At 35.4% G+C, this 19,894-nt stretch overlaps 3 protein-coding genes across 3 annotated transcripts; all 3 read right to left on the bottom strand.

Annotated features, from left to right (window-relative positions):
* Positions 1 to 2,350: 2,350 nt before the first annotated feature.
* On the bottom strand, positions 2,351 to 4,067 carry LOC110799398 (gibberellin-regulated protein 6). The gene is made up of 3 exons (XM_022004662.2): positions 3,875 to 4,067; positions 3,746 to 3,791; positions 2,351 to 2,837 (listed from the first exon to the last, which is right to left on the bottom strand). The coding sequence occupies exons 1-3, from the start codon at positions 3,941 to 3,943 to the stop codon at positions 2,656 to 2,658; spliced, it is 297 nt and encodes a 98-aa protein (XP_021860354.1). The 5' UTR covers positions 3,944 to 4,067; the 3' UTR covers positions 2,351 to 2,655.
* Positions 4,068 to 6,246: 2,179 nt separating this feature from the next.
* LOC110798700 (gibberellin-regulated protein 6-like) lies at positions 6,247 to 6,935 on the bottom strand. Its single transcript, XM_022003892.2, has 2 exons — positions 6,744 to 6,935; positions 6,247 to 6,628 (listed from the first exon to the last, which is right to left on the bottom strand). The coding sequence occupies exons 1-2, from the start codon at positions 6,856 to 6,858 to the stop codon at positions 6,447 to 6,449; spliced, it is 297 nt and encodes a 98-aa protein (XP_021859584.1). The 5' UTR covers positions 6,859 to 6,935; the 3' UTR covers positions 6,247 to 6,446.
* A 6,116-nt stretch (positions 6,936 to 13,051) lies between these two features.
* LOC110799389 (uncharacterized) lies at positions 13,052 to 15,558 on the bottom strand. Its single transcript, XM_022004649.2, has 3 exons — positions 14,359 to 15,558; positions 14,064 to 14,268; positions 13,052 to 13,463 (listed from the first exon to the last, which is right to left on the bottom strand). Exons 1-2 carry the CDS (start codon positions 15,556 to 15,558, stop codon positions 14,065 to 14,067), a joined length of 1,404 nt encoding a protein of 467 aa, XP_021860341.2. The 3' UTR covers positions 13,052 to 13,463; position 14,064.
* Positions 15,559 to 19,894: the final 4,336 nt, after the last annotated feature.

Raw genomic sequence — 19,894 nt, 5'->3', positions numbered from 1 at the left:
GGATTATAACCTCCAAAATCAATAGAAATAATGGAGTACATTCAATCATAATAATCAGAATTATAACCATTTTAAAATCACATTAACAAGATTGTTTAAGAGAAGGAATCCAAAGAGAAACTCAAAAACCGGACAAACACAAGCCTTTGGCCTTCGCCAGGTCGGATCGGGCGAGCCCGCCCGGTCGGACGCGAGTGCACATCTAAAAGCTTCTCAAATCTGCCCGGTCGGGCGAGAGTGCAACACATAATCCATAATTTTCATTTGCACTCGCGCTCGGTCGGGCGCCACCACCCAGTGGCACCGGACGGACCCTTTTACCGACTTTAATTCCAGCACATATTAGGGATTATTATTGTTTATTAAGAATTAATGTAAAAGATAGTGTTAATAAAGAGCAAATCACTTCTTCCAAAACCCAATAATACGGCGAGAGGGAAGCGGTTCTCCGGTCAGGTTTTTGACCCTGCAAATTTGCACGGTAGACAAAATGGTGAGGAAGGGAAGAAAGATCGAAAAAAGAGACTGACGCTTCAACAAAACAGATTTGAAGGCGGCACAAAACAAAGGTGCGAAGGAGAGACAAAATCCCACCGGGGGGCGGCGAGGGAAGGGCGACACTAAACGGAGTGCGACGAGGGGAGGGCCATAATGGGTTGCTGTCGTGAAGTAGAAAGGGTGGGGGATGATCAAAGGTGAAGAGGGAGGGGGTGAATTAATTTATAAAGGGTAACTTTGTACTTTTACGCAATAAATGAGGGCGTTTTAAACGGATTAGGGCGTCAAATAAAACCCTCTTTTAATTTTTTTGTCTTGGTGAAACCGTATTTTCACTTTGTTAAATCATAAAGATTGATTATTGCTCTGCATCAAGTAACTTTTTTTTTGGTGATTACGGGGGGCAAACCCCCAAGAAAAGAAAGCTGAGACAAACTAGAAAACGGAAAAAACAAGCAAAATAAATAAAGCAGTAAAGCAAACTATAGAGATCTAGGCTACAACAACTACTACCCCAAGCTCCTACGAGCTTAACTGTGGCACCATCTGAGGTATTGCCTCTCCTCTCAAGTCCTCTAATAAAACGGTCGAAAAGTCCTTCATGACCGCCTCAAAGATGACTATTTTTGCTCGGGCGATATACCATAGTTAGCCAACCAACCCGCCACTCGATTGGCCTCCCTATAGCAATGCCCAATAATAATTTCTCATTCTCGATTAGCGATGAGAGACTTACATTTGCGGATCAGATGAATGAAAGGAGAGTTAGGTGGGATAGGATCCACCAACACACGAACAATAACCTCTGAGTTGGCTGTCACTTGAACCTTACAATGACCACCATTCCAAGCAATAGTCAACCCTCTTAAAACAACCCATTATTCAACTTTAGTACATGAACAAACACCACAATTCAAGGCAAAAAGCTCATGGACTTCACCTTGATGCCCTCTAATCACGCCCCAACATCTGCAGGGATGTAGGTCCCGTATTCCCTTTAGACTCTCCAACCGTACTTAAACGAACTCATCCATGTCCGAATCAAGTAACCTTCTTAGCCCTTGCTCTTTTGGATTAATGAGCTGAACTGAACTACATTGCCCTGACCTGAATTTATTGAGCCTAAACTGATTCCGAAGAAATAGAAGAACATAGTCTTATTTCCGTAAATTGTCAAACAAAGTCTTGTTGGAAGTAGAGTAACTTTTGAAAATGTTAATTTAGCAAAATTAACATTTCACGGTGTTTGATCCACAATTCCACATGCTTAAGACATTAATTAAAAAAGAGAGGAAGTACTATTTTTTAAGGAATTTTTGTCCGAAAGGATTTTTTTATAATCAAAAAATTGTGATAAATGACATTTTTAAAAAAATGGTGAGATAGGACCCGAATCAGATTTTTTGTTGTTAATAGGTACCAAAATCCATTTTCCGAAAGTCAAACCCAGTTCTCCGGCATTTACCGCTTTCTCTCCCCTTCTTTTCTCGCTTAAAAATTTTCACCAGATCTTAATCTAACGATTATCGTTGATTTTGTATGTTGGGATTACATAAATACACACATTATATGCGTATTATCTCTCATTTCATGGTACCGTGTTTGGTCCAAAATTCCACATGCTTAAGACAGTAATAAAAAGACAGTAATAAAAAGACAGGGAGTAGTAATTTGAAATTGTGTTGGACCAAAGTAGTTACAGTAGTTGGTTTGGTACGGAGTATCTATGACCATGATTATAAATTCTGAAATTCACGTGTCTTGGCAGATCACCGCCCATCAAGCCATCAACGGTAAATAATACGGAGTAGTGAGTAACATGAGAAAAAACAGTAAGGAGAGAGAAAAAAGGTCAAAGATAAAAGCTGATAAATATTCATTTCACTTTTTTGATTCAACAACAATGCCAGACAACATGATACCACCACTCTCAATTGGAGGGATTCAAACAACCTCCCCCCAATGGATCGCTACAAATATTGAATTTAATATGAAAATAAAAATAAACTTAGATATAGGATATTAATTAGTACTAATGAGATATTAGTACAGAGTCTCAAGGATTAGGCAGTAGTAATATTAATTTAATAGTAGTAAATACTACGCTTTCGGGATTTAGTTATCACGTTGCTCGTTATGCGGTGAAAAGAAAGGAAATTAAGGGCACTTGGGGCCACCCTCCTTGGTCTTCCAGTTGTTGTAGCAAGGGCAGACTTGCTTGTTACCGTAGAAGCCTGGTGGGACACAAAGGCACTTCCTGCAGCATTTCTGGCAGAAAAACATGCATGGTTTGTGGTATTGTGTTTGTGAGCACCTCCTTGTGCATTGAGGCAGGCATTCTGTTTTTCATAAATTATGTAACCAAATATGTTAATGCACACAAACAAATTTGACAACAAATGTATTCGAATATATTTGTAACGAGTTATCTACTTAGCAAGTGTTAGATGAGACCATTTGTAACGCTTTATTATTACTCCCTCCGTTCCGGAATACTCGACCCGGTTTGACCGACACAGGGTTTAAGGGACTTGAATTGACTTATTTAATTTAATTTAATAGGTAGTAGTTGATAGTGGGGTATTATTTTAATGTAGTTAGTGGGAAATGTATAAAGGGGTGGGGACGTGGGGTTGGGGAAGGAGTAGGGGTTGAATTTTTAATTATTTTTGTATGGAGTAGGGGGTAGGTGGGTTAAATTTTTAATTATTTAAAAACAGATCAAGTATTAAGGGACGGTCCGATAAGAAAAACAGGTTAAGTATTCCGGGATGGAGGGAGTGTACTTTTCCCAATTTAAAGCTCAGGACAACAGTCAATGACAATTAAAGGGTTCAATAATAGTTGTCAGTTGTCAGAACATTATCTGTCCATATTATACTAAAACTGTTTTGGTGTAATTAAAAATTAATTACAAGAAATTTGCTCTTTTCAATTCTCAAAATTGACTGACAACTGACAAGTTCATTCTATGTATAATACATTAATACTTGTATTTGCAATAAAATGTTACGGAGTAAAACTAATGTTGCAACAGTTTAGAGGTTCGAATTTCTTTCATCCCATTTATCATTTGTATTACTATTGTGTGAAAGTAACCCTAAATCTATATTTTTGTTAGATTTAAGTAATATATACCAAAAACATTTAAAGGACATGAAATACGAACAAGTTTGACCATGAACATTTCGAGAATAACTTAGGCAACATCTTTAAAATCAAAATGGACAAGTAAAGGGTTACTTACGGTTAGACTGCAAACTCCCAGGACCATAATGACCCTTGGCCAAAACCTGAAACCAAAATGAGAGTTAATTAATTAACAAAGTGTCCTACAAAGTGTCCCAAAACTTAAGGGCAAGTGAACAAAACTTACCAGAGTGGAAAGCATGGAGAAGGCAATGAGAGCCAAAAGGAGGAGAGGGAGAGCCTTAAAGTTGGCCATTTCTCACTTGAAAAGGAAAACAAAGGGAGATTTTTGAATGAGAAAAACAAAGGAATTGGAAATGGAATTGGAGTTGGAATGGTTAGGGAAGTGTTTGTAGGACGGTATTTATAGATTGAATGGGTGTACCCAAGTTGTGATCCCCCATAAGGACACTTTTGCTTTGGTTATAGTTTGTGGCCCTACTTTTTATGAAAATGTCTACATTTAGTGATTTACACCCTTTTAGTTTTCCCACCATTTTCTCTCTGTTTTTCTTTCTTTTTCATTTTTCTTTTGGATGTGAGAGTAGTAATTAGTAACTGTCGACTGTAGTGAGTGGTTGAGTATATTTATTATTGTCATTCTAATTAATACTATCACTATGTAACTCTACTCTTTTATACACGCGATGCGTGCGAGAATATATAAAACTTAAATGGGCTCTTGGTCTGAGGCATGACACGACTTGGCATAAAGATCACGATTCGGCACAAGCATGAAATGGTGCCTTTGGGTTGTGCTAGGGACACACTTTTTGGAGAAAATAGACAAGACGGTCCATCACTACAAAACACGTTAAATTTAGTGAAATTAAGGCTTAGGCCCCGACCTGACACGAGGGACAGCTTAGGCTACCTTTTTAAATTTTCGGAACAGCTTGACACGACATGAAACAAGTGAGCTTGACATGGGCCATGCCTATTCAGGCACGTCGGTTTAAGTATGGGTTTTACTTGGATTGGATGAGCTTTTCTGTAACATGTTTTGTAAATCTAAACTTAAATGAATTGAACTTGTTAGACCTAAATTGAAGTACTAGATTGAACTGACTCATACTACAATGTTGGATTGAAGTATTGAACAATGGAAGGAAAAAAATGCAAAAGTACAAACCTAGTTGGAAACTTTGAATAAATGAGGTCAAAGTCTAGTGATTAAGTAGACTGGTGCAAAAGAAATTAAATCCACATTTGTATTTTTAGTTTAAATAAATGAAAGTAATTGAAACAGAACAAAAAAAATTAGTGGAGTACTCCGTACTCCGTAATTAGAGGAATGAAAACGAGTGAGCCCAGCTCTTGCAGTTGTGGACAAAGAAATTTGAGGCCTAACAAGACCTGCGGGTCGAACATGGGGAGTGGACACTGGATAACGAGTTAATTCATCAGAATGGGATTGTGGGCCCGGACCACTGCAAATCTCCTACAAGTCTTTTAATTTTTTCAGCAAAATTGGAGAATATTTCTCATTCACACAATAACTGGAACCTAACAAAATTTTTGGTCATATGAATAATTTTTGTTTAGCTTGGGCAGATCAACTGTATAAGGTAACACTAGACCGGTTAAAAATTGATTCTAAATCGACCCGTAAAACATTGGATCTTGGAAATTTATTACCCAAAACCCAATTTAATTCTGAATCTGAATAACTCGAAAGAATTTTACCATCTGAACTTCGTCTGAACTCGTTTTAATCCGACTGATTAAAAATCATTTTTACCATCCTCATTTAAGACAATTTTAGCACGAAAGAGGGTCCAAATGTAAATGAAAGAACCTACAGTTGAAATTGGGCCCACTAGGAGACTTGATGCATCTCATGCATGTGCTCCCATATGATCTTCAGCACATGCTACTACACACTTATGAGTTATGAGTCATGACGCCAAAAAAGGATTTCTAAATTATTTGCTGCTTTTCTTCTCGATTCTTTTTCTATTTTGACCAGCCTTAAGGCTAAAAGTTCTGTTTGGGTAAATATTTTTCTTTTTCATGCATATACAGATATTTTTTGCACGATTTTTTTTTTGTAAAAACCGGTAAAAACTAAAATGAAGGGGATCCACGTGAGAGAGAGGAGATGAGACGAGGGACATCCCACAATGTCTAAGCGTTTCATCATATTAATTCCTTTTAGGTCAGGAGATATAAAGTGAGAAGCGATAGTAATTCACTACTCCGTACTATGTAGTCTGTATCTGTAACACAAGATAGTACGTAAGTATAAGTAATAGAGATTCAAATCACTTTGTTTTGACAATGTACGGAGTTTCACCACGTAAACAATAGATGAAAATATCTCAAAGGGATGAAGGGTGTACAAATAGAATTCTACTAACACCTCCTTTCAAGGATAATGCTATTTTCCTTTGATTTGAGGGTCACTAAAAAAAAAAAATGCCAAATATATTACAATGCACTGTATTTTTTTCTTCTTCAAACAGTATATAAATCTTTTATTATTAAAAAGCAAATGAGCCATTGCCAAATGTAAAAAAAGGAAATAGCCAAAAATATTTGCCCAACAACGCTCTCAACTATGGGGTTTACCACAAGTGTTTAAACCCCTCAGTGAAGCGGCAAGATGATTAGCCAATTAAGTAACAACAATTTAAAGTACAATTTAAAATCACAATTAAAAAACTTAGTACTATTTCATAATTGTAAGCATAATATAGAAAATAGATAAGTACAGTGTAACACATAATGTTAGAGTTTTATTCCGTCTCTAAATGCAATTAAGGGCACTTGGAAGTTCCTCTCTTGGTCTTCCAGTTGTTGTAGCAAGGGCAGAGTTCTTTGTGTCCATAGGTACCTGGTGGAACGCAAAGGCATGTTCGGCAACACTTCAAACAAAAGAACATACATTCATGGGTTTTTCTAGCCTTTGAACACCTTTGCGTACAACGTCCTTGGCATTCTGCACAATTCAAATTCAAATCAAATTAAAATAAGTTCATGGTGTAAAGGCAGAGAATAACTTGCCATTTTCACGTACTTTTACAACTAATAGTAACATCAAAATAATTACTTACGATAAGGTTTCAAACTGTTATTTCCGTAATAGTTGACTCCAGCAAAAACCTCAGCGGCAAGCATGGAAACGACCAGGAAAGCCAAAAGCAAAGAGATAGCCTTAATATTGGCCATTTTAGTTTCAAAGAATAAGTTGTGGGTGCTTAGAATGAATAGAAAGAGAATTCTTGGTTAATTGTGAGATGCTTATGTTTGTGATCTTAATGAGGTATTTATAGATTAATTTGGTGCAACTTAATTATAAACAAATTACAGTTTTGCATTGACTTCCAAATTATATTAATTAATTTGTCCCTCTCTCCGTAAATATCGCTGACCTCGTCTTGTGAAGAGTAGTGTTAATAATGTAAGCTGGTTAGATAGTTAGTTATCAATTAATTGAATCAAATTAGAGAAGTTGATAATTCAACAAACGTTCATTCATCCAAATATAGTAATAATTTAGGAGTACTACATTGTCTACATTCCCCTAACTCTCTAGGAGTATATAATTTTTTAACCACACCCTTTTTTCTTCCTCGTCTTGTGACTATAAGGTTGTAACTAAGTTTGAGTCTCGCCGTATGTTTGTGACCGAAAGTGAGGATTCTCTAACTTTCTCCTACTATCACGTTAAGTGTCGACTTGTGTAACTTGATTGGTTAACCTGTGACTCTGTGGCATGTGTCGGCTATTCTCTTCCCCATACCATTAAAAAAAAAAAGGTACATGCCTACTTTTTCGGCCGATATGGAATATACAGGGCCCCAATTATTTGCCATTCGTTTTTCGATTACTGAAAGCCAGATGATCAATATAACTTTTTTTTGAACATCTGAAAATATAAGTATTTAGGCCCTGTTTAGTTCACCTTATTTCAGGACCTTATTACTTATTTCAGATCTAATCAGATCAGATCAGACCAGACCAGATCAGAAAAAATAAGTTCAGATCAGATCAAATCAGACCAGTTCAGACCAGACCAGATCAGATCAGACCAGACCAGATTATTATTATTATTATTATTATTATTATTATTATTATTATTATTATTATTATTATTATTGGTATATATCATTGTTATCATATTTAATATTTTATTACTATTATTGCTTTAATAAAAAATAATGTGTTGTCGGTGCAATTAAAATCTATTATTTAAGGCATAAAAAAATATTAACAAAACATTCAAATTGATCATGTCCAAATTAAAACCATTAAGTCCAGATTAGAAACGATATGATCAGGTCATGTCCATATCAGAACTGATTTTTATAGATCAGAACCATTATATATCTAGACTAGAACTGATAGGATCAGATACTATCCAGATCATAACTGATATGTACAGATCATGTCCAGATAATGTTCAAATATGCAAAGATCTTGTCTACATCAGAACCGATCCTTACAGAACCAATATGTTCAGATCAAAACCAATTTGTACAGATCATGTCCAGATCAGAATCGATATGTCCAAATTATAACTTGTCTAGATATCTACTCTATACATATTATGTTAACATCAGAATTGATCTGCAAAGATCATGTCCAGATCAGAATTAGTCTGTACAGATCATGACCCGATCAGAACTGATCTGTACAGATCATGACCAGATCAGAACTGATCTGTACATATCATGAACAGATCAGAACTGATCTATACAGATCATGATCAGAGCAGAACTGATCTGTACAGATCATGACCAGATCTTGTCTAGATCAGAACTGAACTGTACATATCATGTCCAGATCAGAGCTGATCTGTACAGATCATGTCCAGATCAGAACTGGTCTGTACAGATCATAACCGATCTATCTAGATCATGTATAGGTCTATCTAATATAAGGAATAGTTAAATCATGAGCAAAGTCAAGTAAATAATAATAATATTATAAATTTGTGTAACATTTATTTTACACGTAAGTCGTTTAATATTAGTAAATGTAGATTTTTGTTTAAACTTAATTCAGAAGAATCAGATCAGATCAGACCAGATCAGATCAGATCAGAAAAAACAAGTTCAGATCAGATCAGATCAGAAAAAATAAGTTCAGATCAAATCAGACCAGATCAGATCAGATCAGGAGAAATAAGGTGAACTAAACAGGGTCTTAACTGAGCTGAAAAACATCTGCAGCTTCTTTACGCGTCATAGAACAAGATGTACAAGTAATACAATTTCAGAAATTACTAAGTTTACCCGTAAAATCGTTTGGGGCCGACAGAAAATCTTGATTAAGTAATAAGTAGTAATTTTAAGTATTACGTTAGGTTTATTTGTGTTCTTTTTAACCAAGTAGTGGTAATTTATGAAGTTACAAATAAAATGAGTTGTAAAATGAATCATATATTTACCTCATTACTTACGAAGTTCGAAAAAAACGGTACATTATTATTTTAGCACCTTTACACCTAACGTTTTAGCTATTTCTTTTATCTAACATTTACATTGAGAAGTATTTCTGAGATAAAAACAACTCTAACCTTTTCAAACAACTGAAATCCAAGTTTCAGGTAAGTTAACTTTTCAACATCACGTCCAATTATCTTAAACTAAAAAAATTGTAGTGGGTGGGCACTAATTGGCAGGGTGTGCTTGCATTTTGCAACTATATAACTCAATTATCATTCCCCAAGTATAAAAATAATATTGAGGTAATATAAATCCAACTTATAGCTCAGTTACTAGAAAATGTATGGTGTGTTCAGGATTCAAAATCTATTGTGCGAAATACAAGTATACAACCCCTAACTTGTATACTGACAAATAGTGCATATTGTGACTTATTTTCTCCTTGATGCTCGAATGACTGGATGGTGGGGGCAATAGAGTGAGGATTTTACCTTTTGAAAAATAACATTGAAAACGATTTATTTATTTGAAATAGCAAGCAAACTTTTTTCTTCAAAGTTCATCACCGGAAACAATTTCAATAATTTTGAAACAACTATCCACCTTAGGCTCCGTTCCATTGGATTTATTTTGACTGAACTTATATTATCTGAACTTATCTAAACTTAACCGAACTTATCTGAACTTACTTGAACTTATCTGAGCTTATTTTATCTGAAAAAAAATCACTTTGTCTGAATTAACTTATTTGTGTATGATAATGTTTGGAAAAAAATATATTTTTGCTGAACTTATCTGAACCTAATTTTATCTGAAATAAGTCGAGCAGAATAGAGCCTTAATATTACGTAGGTAATTTCAGCTAACTTTGATACTTTAACTCCACGAATTGAGGTTAGGACTAATTAAGCATACATGCATAATGCAGGCATTTCAAGATCGATCTTCCGATGTATGGGGGCAATCAGGCCAATGTAACATGGGGTTAATTGGGTATCAACGTGAAAAATTCTCATGCATGATGCAGAAGAATGTAAGCAATGACATACATGGGCTGAATCATGTTTTTTCAACCCTATAAAAATTTATCATATATAGTCCATCTGTTCTTGAATGTTAGTGAAATTTGGAATCTAAGACAATCCAATATCAGTAAACTTGTCACATGAATCTAACCCACATACCATGTCACCATGTGGGTAGGAGAGATAAATGTTTAATGGAAATATTTTACTTTGGAGCAAACAAGTGGATTATTAATTTATGAGGGTATAATGAGGATAAATGTTGAACAAATAAAGAAAGATTTCGAAATGTACTAATAAAGAAACAACCTAATATACAGAAAAGATTAACATTCAAGAATGGAGGGAGTATTAATTCTAGATTTGTCACTACATATCGACATTGTTTGATGAATTATATAAATACATCAACTAATTCAAATAACAAACTAATTATATAAACTAAAATCATAGTTTTGAAAAAAGAAATTGATCATAACTAAATTATACTAGCGCGCTGCAAAGGTACGTGCCTTAAGATTCATAGTACATACAGAGTACTACATAATACTCATAACAAATAGACACGCTAATTATACCTATCATAAATCCATAATACCAAAACCAAATATGAATTATTATTAATTAATCGATTCAATTATGTATTTATGTAGTGCACAAGTGATCCAGATCTACATCTTGTTATGTACTGTGTTCCCTCCCAAGAGTTTCAAGGCTAATCATTGAAGGCCGGTTGAGAATTTAAAATAGAAAATGAAATGTTTATAATCATAACAAATAATGGTCATCCATCATAAACTTTGACGATGCATCATAAATGCATGTGCTACGTACTTCTACTTCTCGATCTTTCAAAGTAAGGTCCTATTTAGTTCACCATCAGATCAGAAAAAATAAGTTCAATTTAGATTATATCATATCAGATATTATTATTATTATTATTATTATTATTATTATTATTGTTATTATTATTAAATATCAGAACCGATCTGTATAAATCATTAGCGCGTCTCTTATGTGACCAGCCACACCATAGTTGATGGTGTGACGCGCGCCGCAACTATTATGAAGAAGGTTATTGACTGGTATTACTTGACTTTCTATGCTGGTGTTAATTACTTATACATTGTATATACCATTAACGACGGAAAATCCCGTCGCTAAAGGCCAATAGTAGTGAAACTTCCTGCAGTGAACCCGTCATAAAGGGGGCCGTTATTGATGGAAAATCACGTCGTTAGCCCGTCGTAAAAGGTATTTGGGACATTTGTTCCCGTCTTTATTTGGTTATTATCCCCATCGCAAAAGCATTTTGCGACGGGAATTTTGAGTCGTCATTATTGGGTTGTCATTAATAATACAAATTCTTGTAGTGTATTCACTGTTACTTTTCTTATTTTACGACAGTTTCTTGAATTTCATGTGAGATGTCTTGTATACACTGGTGTTACATGACTTTCTATGCTTATGTTACATATACGTTGTATTCGATGTTAATTTTCTTGTTTTATTGCAGTTTCTTGAATTTCATGTTAAAGGTTCCTTGTATTTGTATAGATTAGTGTTACTTGACTTTATATGCTGGTGTTACTATACATTGTATAGTATTCGCTGTTACTTTTCTTGTTTTATTACAGGTTCTTCAATATCATGCCAGAGGTTCCTGGTATAAACTGATGTTACTTTTAGTTATTGCAGTTTCTTCAATTTCATGTTAGAGGTTCCTTGTATAGATTGGTGTTACATGACTTTCTATGCTTATGTTACATATACATTGTATTCACTGTTACTTTTCTTGTTTTATTGCAGTTTTTCAATTTCATGTTAGAGATTCCTTGTATAGACTGGTGTTACTTTATTTTCCATGTTGGTGTTACTTATACATTGTATTCGCTGTTACTTTTCTTGTTTTATTGCAGTTTCTTCAATTTTATGTTAGAGGTTCTTTGTATAACTGGTGTTACTTTCAGGTTCCGTTAACCAACTTGTTGGACTTATTTATAAGTGTGAACACGTCATACCATCAATAATGTATTATGTAGTACTCGTATTGTTTTAGTGTACTGGCAATGTTCCTTTAGTAAAAAAAAATCATACTGCATGCGTATTTACGGAGTAACTTTAAAAGGTCTTGCATGCACTAGTTGAACAGTAAATTTATTATATATCGGGGATTCAAGGTAACATTTATCCAACTTTTTATAACTTTAATTTTAGTATGTTTTGACTAACTTTTTTACGGAGCATTATGTATTTTTTTTAAAGGATAAATATTTTAAAGTAAGGTTACATAGTTACGGAGTACTTTTATAGTACATATTAGTGATTGAGAAAGGACAAAAATTATTACTGAAAATAGATAACTTTTACATTGTGTTCCAAGGTAACTTTTAGTTCGATATATATACAACTAGATTACATCTCGTGCACACACGGATTTTTCAACTTTTTTACAAAATATTAACTGAATATCCCCCACCTCTAACTATTGCATAATTATTAAGTTTTGAGCATATTCATTTAATTTATTCATCTAATATGCGTATTTTATATGCGTAATATGCTAATTGACCAAAATATTGAGTTCATATATTTTCAATATTAATGTACCGATTTGACTAAAATATGAACACAAAGTATTTAACAAAATTATTATCGCGAGGTATCTATTATTGCCATAATTTATAAACTACTATTTTTTCCATACACAAATTGTTTATAAAAGAGGATAGAGAATAAAAGTAACTTAAAACAGATACGCTTTTTAAGAAAATGAATTTTGACGGAAAAATGTTGCACTAAGAAGGAATACGTGTCATCCATAATGTTTGTTTTAGTATAAAGAGTACTCCCCCCTGTCCCATTTTAAGTGTCATATTTTCCTTTTATATTTTTCCCAAATTAAGTGCAATATTTTCATGTTATAAGTGAGCACGAGTAAATAGGTCTGGAGGTCCCTAAACTTTGCCAAAAGGAGCAGTTAGGTCCCTCAAGTTTCAAAAGGAGCATTTAGGTCCCTCAAAATGGATGGAAAACGCTGCTTTTTGTTTTCCGTCACTAACGGCCGTTAAAATTCAATTAAATTAAAAGGAAACTAAATAAAAGGCACTAAACGACAAAAAAAACAGTTACATTTACCATTTACCAATAATTAAATAAAGGGAAATTCATTTCAGTTAGCTTTTTACAAAAATATAACCGTTGAGGCTCTCAAAAAACAGAGTATTTAACATTCCATGCACAACAAAACAACAATAAAACACTTAAAAAACAAAATTCTTTCTTCTCCATCTTCTGCTCTGTGTTTTTTCTCTGTTGCTCCACCATAGCTGACTCTTCTCAACAAAAAGGTATTTTTCTGCCATTTTTTTAAAAATCTTAAGTTAGCTTATTTTAACAATAATTAAACATATTTAGGAAATAATTATTAAAACGTAATTTATTTGCAGAATGATGAACAGGGCTATCTCTTTGTTCAACAATGGTGATAATGAACACCCTAAGAGGTGCTACTGTGGATTCACAGTATCCATTCAAAAGGCATGGACCAAAGAAAATCCTGGAAGGAGGTTCATTGCTTGTCCAGATTATGATGTTGAAACAAACAGAAGGGGTTGCATCTTTTTTAGATGGATTGATGAACAAGAACCAACAACTTGGCAAACAATTGTCATACTAGGGTTAATGCAAGATAAACAAAGCCTTGCTGCTGAAGTTGATAGTTTTAGGACAAAACTTAGTGAAGCTAACAATTATGCAAGGAAGAAGGAGGCAGACTATGTGATGAGCAAGATGAGAAGACCTATTAGTGTGAAATGTGAAGTGTGGGTTGTAATCCTAGTGGTTCTGTTTTTTTTATCTGGTTTGTTTTAAGTTAAGTGGGTTAAGTGGGTAGGTAAAATGTAATGATCTGCACTAATGAAATGTAATGAAGACTTTAAATTCAATAAAATCTAACCTCATGGTCTTTTTTCTAATCTTCTAGCCATTGCAAGATCCTGCAATGCTTGGCTTGATCTTGTGTGTCCTTGACTTGGTTGAGTTTGTGACAATGGGAAGTCATGTGCAGGGAAGGAGTAGATGGTTTGCTCACCCCCATGATCAGAATAGAAAGCTGCAGGAGGTCTTTGCCTCTGTGGTGTGGGGAAATGTTGTGATATAGGCTGCATTAATTAAAACAAATTAGGAACAAGTTGGCTTCAGTACAGTAAAGTAACATGTAAGAAAGAATTTGAGTCTATTGAATGACTTACAGTAGCTATTCTTTGATACCCATTTGGGTAGGTATAAATACCCACACCCCTATTGTGCATTGGTATAGCTGAACTGGTTCTTGGGTGTTGTTGCTGTGGTGTGGTCTGCTCTGCAGTAGCATGATTGTTGCTGTGTTGTTGTTGCTTAGGGGCATTCTTGCAACCCCTTTTGTTGTGGCCTATCACACCACATAAGCTGCATTTCATAGAACAACCTGTTCTCTTCAGCTTACCAGATGCAGTTACCTCTCCAACACCATATATCCTCTTTGTTTTAGGTCTTCCATTGACCTTTTTCACCTTTGGAGCCACAACAATGCTATCAGAAGTAGGCCACTCTTGAGGACCATTTAAAGGCTCTAACAAAAATTCATATGCCTTCATGTAGGTCTGTTTACAGAAATATGCATTGACATATTGTTCTGGGTGGTCTACTTTATTCCATATAGAAACAATCGCATGTTTGCATGGAATCCCACTCACCTGCCATGCATTGCAACTGCAAGTATGTTGGTTCAGATCCACCACATACTTAACCTGTGTTGCACCTTCTCTTACTCCATAGCAAAACCCACCATCCCAGTATGCATTCCAACCCCTAGCCCAAATTTTGTGTTTCTCTAACTGAATTTGGATCCTAGGACACAACATTATATCCTTTTTCCCAATGAAATCTCTTTTCTTATGCAGTCTTTCCATCAAACCCTCTCTGATATCTTCCAACATGGTAATAATAGGCTTGTGCCATGCACTCAAGATGTATGCATTAAACACCTCACTCATGTTGTTGTCTACACTGTCACAACAAGATAATGGAGTGTAGAATGCCCTACACCATTTCTTGTAGTTCCTTTTCAGTAGGTCTTCAGCAGCTTCATGTGAAATACCCCTCATTACTTCAATGTTTTCATTGAAGTGATTTACTGTGTTGCTTTTTGCAATAGTCCAGAATTGTTTTCTGTACTCTAAACCACCTCCAAACACTCCCCTAAAGTTACAGTACACATGCCTTGCACACACCCTACTTTCAGCTTGTGGAAACACATTTGACATAGCAGCAAGTAAACCCTTTTGTTGGTCAGACATGAATGTGTACCCTGCTCCTTCACTAGTGCCTAAATCAGTAGCTAGAAGTTCTAGAAACCAACTCCATGTGTCAGTGCTCTCAACCTCACAAACAGCCCAAGCCAAAGGGAACATTTGATTGTTTCCATCCCTCCCTACTGCTACTAACAATTGACCCCCAAATTGTCCCTTTAAGAAACATCCATCAAGTGATATGAAAGGTCTGCATCCTGCCAAGAACCCTTTCCTAAGTGCCTCAAAACACAAATACAGTCTGTCAAACACTTTGCATCCAACTTCAACTTCACTGTGTTCCCTGGATTGCTTCTTAGTATCTCAGCTGCATACCTTGGGAGTAATGCATACTGCTCTTTGTATTCACCAACAATGAGTGCTTGACCCCTTCTCCTAGCCCTGGCAGCCTTGTCTTTGCTCACCCTTATACCCTTTTCTAACCAAATGGTTTCCTGAATATCTTGCACTCTCATGTAAGGGTTAACCTTAAACAGATTCTGGTAGTGTTCTGCAATCCGATGTGAAGTCATCTTCTTAATGATAGGTGTCCTACCACAAGTGTGCTCACTGACAAATGTTTTCACTGTAAATGACCTTCTTCCTCTCTCCCATGAAGCCCAAATTCTCCATTTACAACCTTTATCTTTGTGCTCACACTCTGCACAAACCCTAGTGGAATCATTTTTAGAAAATGGAATGTTTCTTCCTTTATCAATTGAATAATCTATGATTGCTTTCCTAAATGTCTTTGGATTCTCAAACTGTTGCCCAACATGAAAACTGGCTTCCCTCTCTTCAGTTTCAGTGTTGTTTTGCTTCTGTTTCCCTCTCCCCCTCTTATGGTGTTGTGGTGCAACTAAGTAACCAACATCATCCTCATCTTCTGACTCACTAGGGCTGTCTAAGTCACTGTATCCATCAAAGTCATCCCCCAAATTCAGACCACCTTCTACTTTACTTTCTGCTAGTTTTTTCAGCATTACTAACTCCTCAAAATAAGCCTTTTCCCTTCTCATATCATCAGATGTCTTAGACCTAGCAGTGGCTAACTCATCATCATCCTCATCTGTACCCTCTGAATCATAATCAATTTCAGGTTGAGGCACATTTTGAGGTTGAATTTGAGGTTCATGTTGAGGTTCAGGTTGAGGTTCAGTTCGTTTGGGTGGGAGTACTGTAAAAGGTGGTTCCACATAATCAGAATTTAAGTCAACCACATCAGTATTCAACAACTCAAGGAAGCTACCTCTCCCTCCTCCCCCTCCTCCACTCCTGTTTAGGTTAAAGTTGTAGGTGGGTTTGATTTTATGTTCAATTTATATATGAATGCTTTTGTATTCAAAGAGTAAAGCTAAGAAAGGGTCACAAGTACTACTATCAAAACCTAAAAACCTAACCCCATTCTTGAATTCTTTCCTAGGGTCCCAGAAATGTACTTTCTCTATATCATTATAACCTAAACTATCGACTAATTCCTTAACATATTTGCCATCTGCATTCTCATGGATGTAATCAAAGACATCCACCCTCCCCCCACTATAAACCATATCACCTTGCACAACCCATTCACCACCATGATGCACATATATGCAAGGGTTCAAAGTCAAATCATCAACATCTGATCAAAGTTAAACAATATCAATTAAAAAAACAAAACTTTAAGAAATCAAACCAAACCAAATCTTGAATAACAACACAAGAGATAACAAAAGGTTAAATTGCATTCATTCATTCATCCATCATGATCAGAATTCATTTACAAAAGGGTAGGCTTCAACCCTAACATTTCAAACCTCAATCCACTATTGAGGGAGAAGCCTACGGTTAGATATAAACTACTGTCATAGCAGTGACAAATACCAAAAATCAACATTTATCACATTCACAAAAACCTAATTGCAATGATAGTAGTAATGTAATTGTCCTTGAAAATTAAAAATAAAAAAAACTATAAACAAGCTGGATCATCATAAGCTTGACAAAAGAGGAGCCACCACCAGCGTCGCCACCACCCCTGCATGGCCTCCACCACCAGCTACTCCTCCTCCTTGAAAAGGAGGGGGAAGCCGTCAAAGTAGACGGTCATGTCCTTGTCCATCCAGGCGTGGAAGTCACGGCCATCATTCTCAATGATGTCCATGATCACCCACTCCCGCAGCCACGCGCGGTAGCATCCTTGAGGGTAGTGGTATGGGAGGCGGTACCGCAACTTGGCCCACCTACGCCACTGCTTGCACACCATCTGCACAGCAGCCTGCCCCTCCCAGTCCAGCTTGGTGAAGATCTGGGTGATGATGATGTCTTGATGATGACAAAGGGGGTGTGCCTCCCTTAAAGCAAGGTCTCCTAAAGTCAAAGTAACGGCCAAAGTCAATAAAACAGTAAGTAAACCCTAATTATTATACGGAATCTAGATTAAAATACTTCCAAATTAAACAATAGTTTAAATAAACACCATTTTCAAGAACATGCAAGCATCAATCCGAATTAATCAAACTCTGTTTTTTATTTAAGTGAATCAAAAACAGTAAGTGAAACCCTAATTACTACAAAATCTAGTTTAAATTAATTCCAAATTAGGCAACAATTGTATAATTTAACATATTAAACACCATTTTCAAGAACATTCAAGCATCAATTCGAATTAATCAAACTTTGTTTTTTATTTAAGTGAATCAAAAACAGTAAGTGAAACCCTAATTACTACAAAATCTAGTTTAAATTAATTCCAAATTAGGCAATAATTGTATAATTTAACATATTAAACACCATTTTCAAGAACATGCAAGCATCAATTCGAATTAAATATTGGAAAGTAAAAACGGACGAAACCCTAATTCCAACTTCAATTGATAAATTATGCGAAATCAGCCCACGATTGTTTAAATTAACATATAAAACACCACAATCAAGATAATGCATGCACCAATTTTGGGAAAAAATTACTTAACAAAAAAGCCCTAATTTATCATGGCTGAACTGCAAACATTTATTGAAAAAACCGACAAATTGAATGAAAATACCTTCGTCCCATCTGGAAATTCTTGTTCTTTTGGGGGTGCGACATTCCCACTTGGAATCACCAGAGCGTTTGTTGGATACGCAAGAACCCATTTTTGCAGAAAACTCAGAGCAATAACTTCAAATTCTCTTAAGTGTTTGAGTGAGTAAATGGCAAAAAGACAACTGAGAGTGAAAATGGGGGGGGGGGGACCATATAAATAGGAAGTGAAAAGGGGGGAAATAGGGTTGGGAACAGTAAAAAAATTACCGCCAAAACATTATTAGGAAGGAACCAGAAAAAACGAGGGAAGTTGGAAGGTTCCCACGTGTACACATTGAAAAAGTAAGTTGAAAAGGCTAAGTAATTGGAAAAGGCTTCTTTTCATCAAAATCATCTGTTTTCAATCATTAATCTACGTGTATATTAATTCTCCTTTTATTTTAATAATTTTTTATATTATTATATTCATTTTAACGGCCGTTAGTGACGGAAAACAAAAAGCAGCGTTTTCCATCCATTTTGAGGGACCTAAATGCTCCTTTTGAAACTTGAGGGACTTAACTGCTCCTTTTGGGAAAGTTTAGGGACCTTCAGTACAGTTTACTCAAGTGAGCACCATATAAATTTACATATTTATTCCAATTAATTAACTTAATTTTTTTTTAACAACCACTTCCAATTAACAATAAAAATATATTAAAAAGTGTTTTTTTTTTTCTCCCTACAAATCCGTGCCAAATTCCAGTTGTGGCACACCCCTTTAATTCTTTAAATAAGAATTGTGATTTTACTTATGAATCACGATTCACGCGGGAATAGTTAAGTCCATTACGAGTTCTATTTACGGAAAATGCCAATGAACTATGATTCGAGGTTTAAGATAATACAAACCAAATTATGGTACGAAAATACGGAATACATGCATTGATACATGAACTTTCAGAACAATACTTTTTTTTTTAATTATTATTATTATAGCTAAGCCAATGGGCCGTCGCCAAATGTAAAACATAAAGTGGCCAAAAAATCTTGACCAACAACGCTCTCAATTGTGGGTTCACAACAAATTTTCAGACCCTTCAATGAAGCAGATGATTAATTCGCCAACGAAATTCAAAGTACAATTTAAAATCGATCACAATATTGAAAAACACATATTCTAGTACGAGTACTAAATTGAAACTTAGTACTATTTCACAAACGTAAACATAAAGTAGTAGCAGTTGTTCCGGTGTTGTAAAGATGGAAACAATGGGCTTCGAATGAAGGCCCTTTTGTATGTGTTGAAGATCTTGCTTGTTTGAATGAGTGGAGTCCGAATTCACCTGCACAATAGCAAAGTTACTAGCCTCGGGGGTGTTTCCGAGAAAAGCCCCTCCGATGCCTAAGTAAGAATGATGCTCGGATTCTAGAGAGAAGTTCTCTAGAAGAGTAGTCTTAAGGCGGTAAATT

This window comes from Spinacia oleracea, chromosome 5 (assembly GCF_020520425.1).
Source record: "Spinacia oleracea cultivar Varoflay chromosome 5, BTI_SOV_V1, whole genome shotgun sequence".
NCBI lineage: Eukaryota > Viridiplantae > Streptophyta > Magnoliopsida > Caryophyllales > Amaranthaceae > Spinacia > Spinacia oleracea.
Note: the sequence above shows the minus strand (reverse complement) of the source record. Positions and strands in the feature narration are given on the sequence as shown.

Bases quoted from the DNA above. Each gene is read 5' to 3' on its own strand.
- LOC110799389 (XM_022004649.2), bottom strand. From the start codon at position 15,558: ATGTTCCCTTTGGCTTGGGCTGTTTGTGAGGTTGAGAGCACTGACACA. The intron at 14,269-14,358 runs GTAAGTCATTCA...TAATTAATGCAG, and splicing joins GGTATCAAAGAATAGCTACT to CCTATATCACAACATTTCCC.
- LOC110798700 (XM_022003892.2), bottom strand. From the start codon at position 6,858: ATGGCCAATATTAAGGCTATCTCTTTGCTTTTGGCTTTCCTGGTCGTT. The intron at 6,629-6,743 runs GTAAGTAATTAT...TGAATTGTGCAG, and splicing joins TAACAGTTTGAAACCTTATC to AATGCCAAGGACGTTGTACG.
- LOC110799398 (XM_022004662.2), bottom strand. From the start codon at position 3,943: ATGGCCAACTTTAAGGCTCTCCCTCTCCTCCTTTTGGCTCTCATTGCC. The intron at 3,792-3,874 runs GTAAGTTTTGTT...TTTTGGTTTCAG, and splicing joins TCTCCATGCTTTCCACTCTG to GTTTTGGCCAAGGGTCATTA. The intron at 2,838-3,745 runs GTAAGTAACCCT...TATGAAAAACAG, and splicing joins TGGGAGTTTGCAGTCTAACC to AATGCCTGCCTCAATGCACA.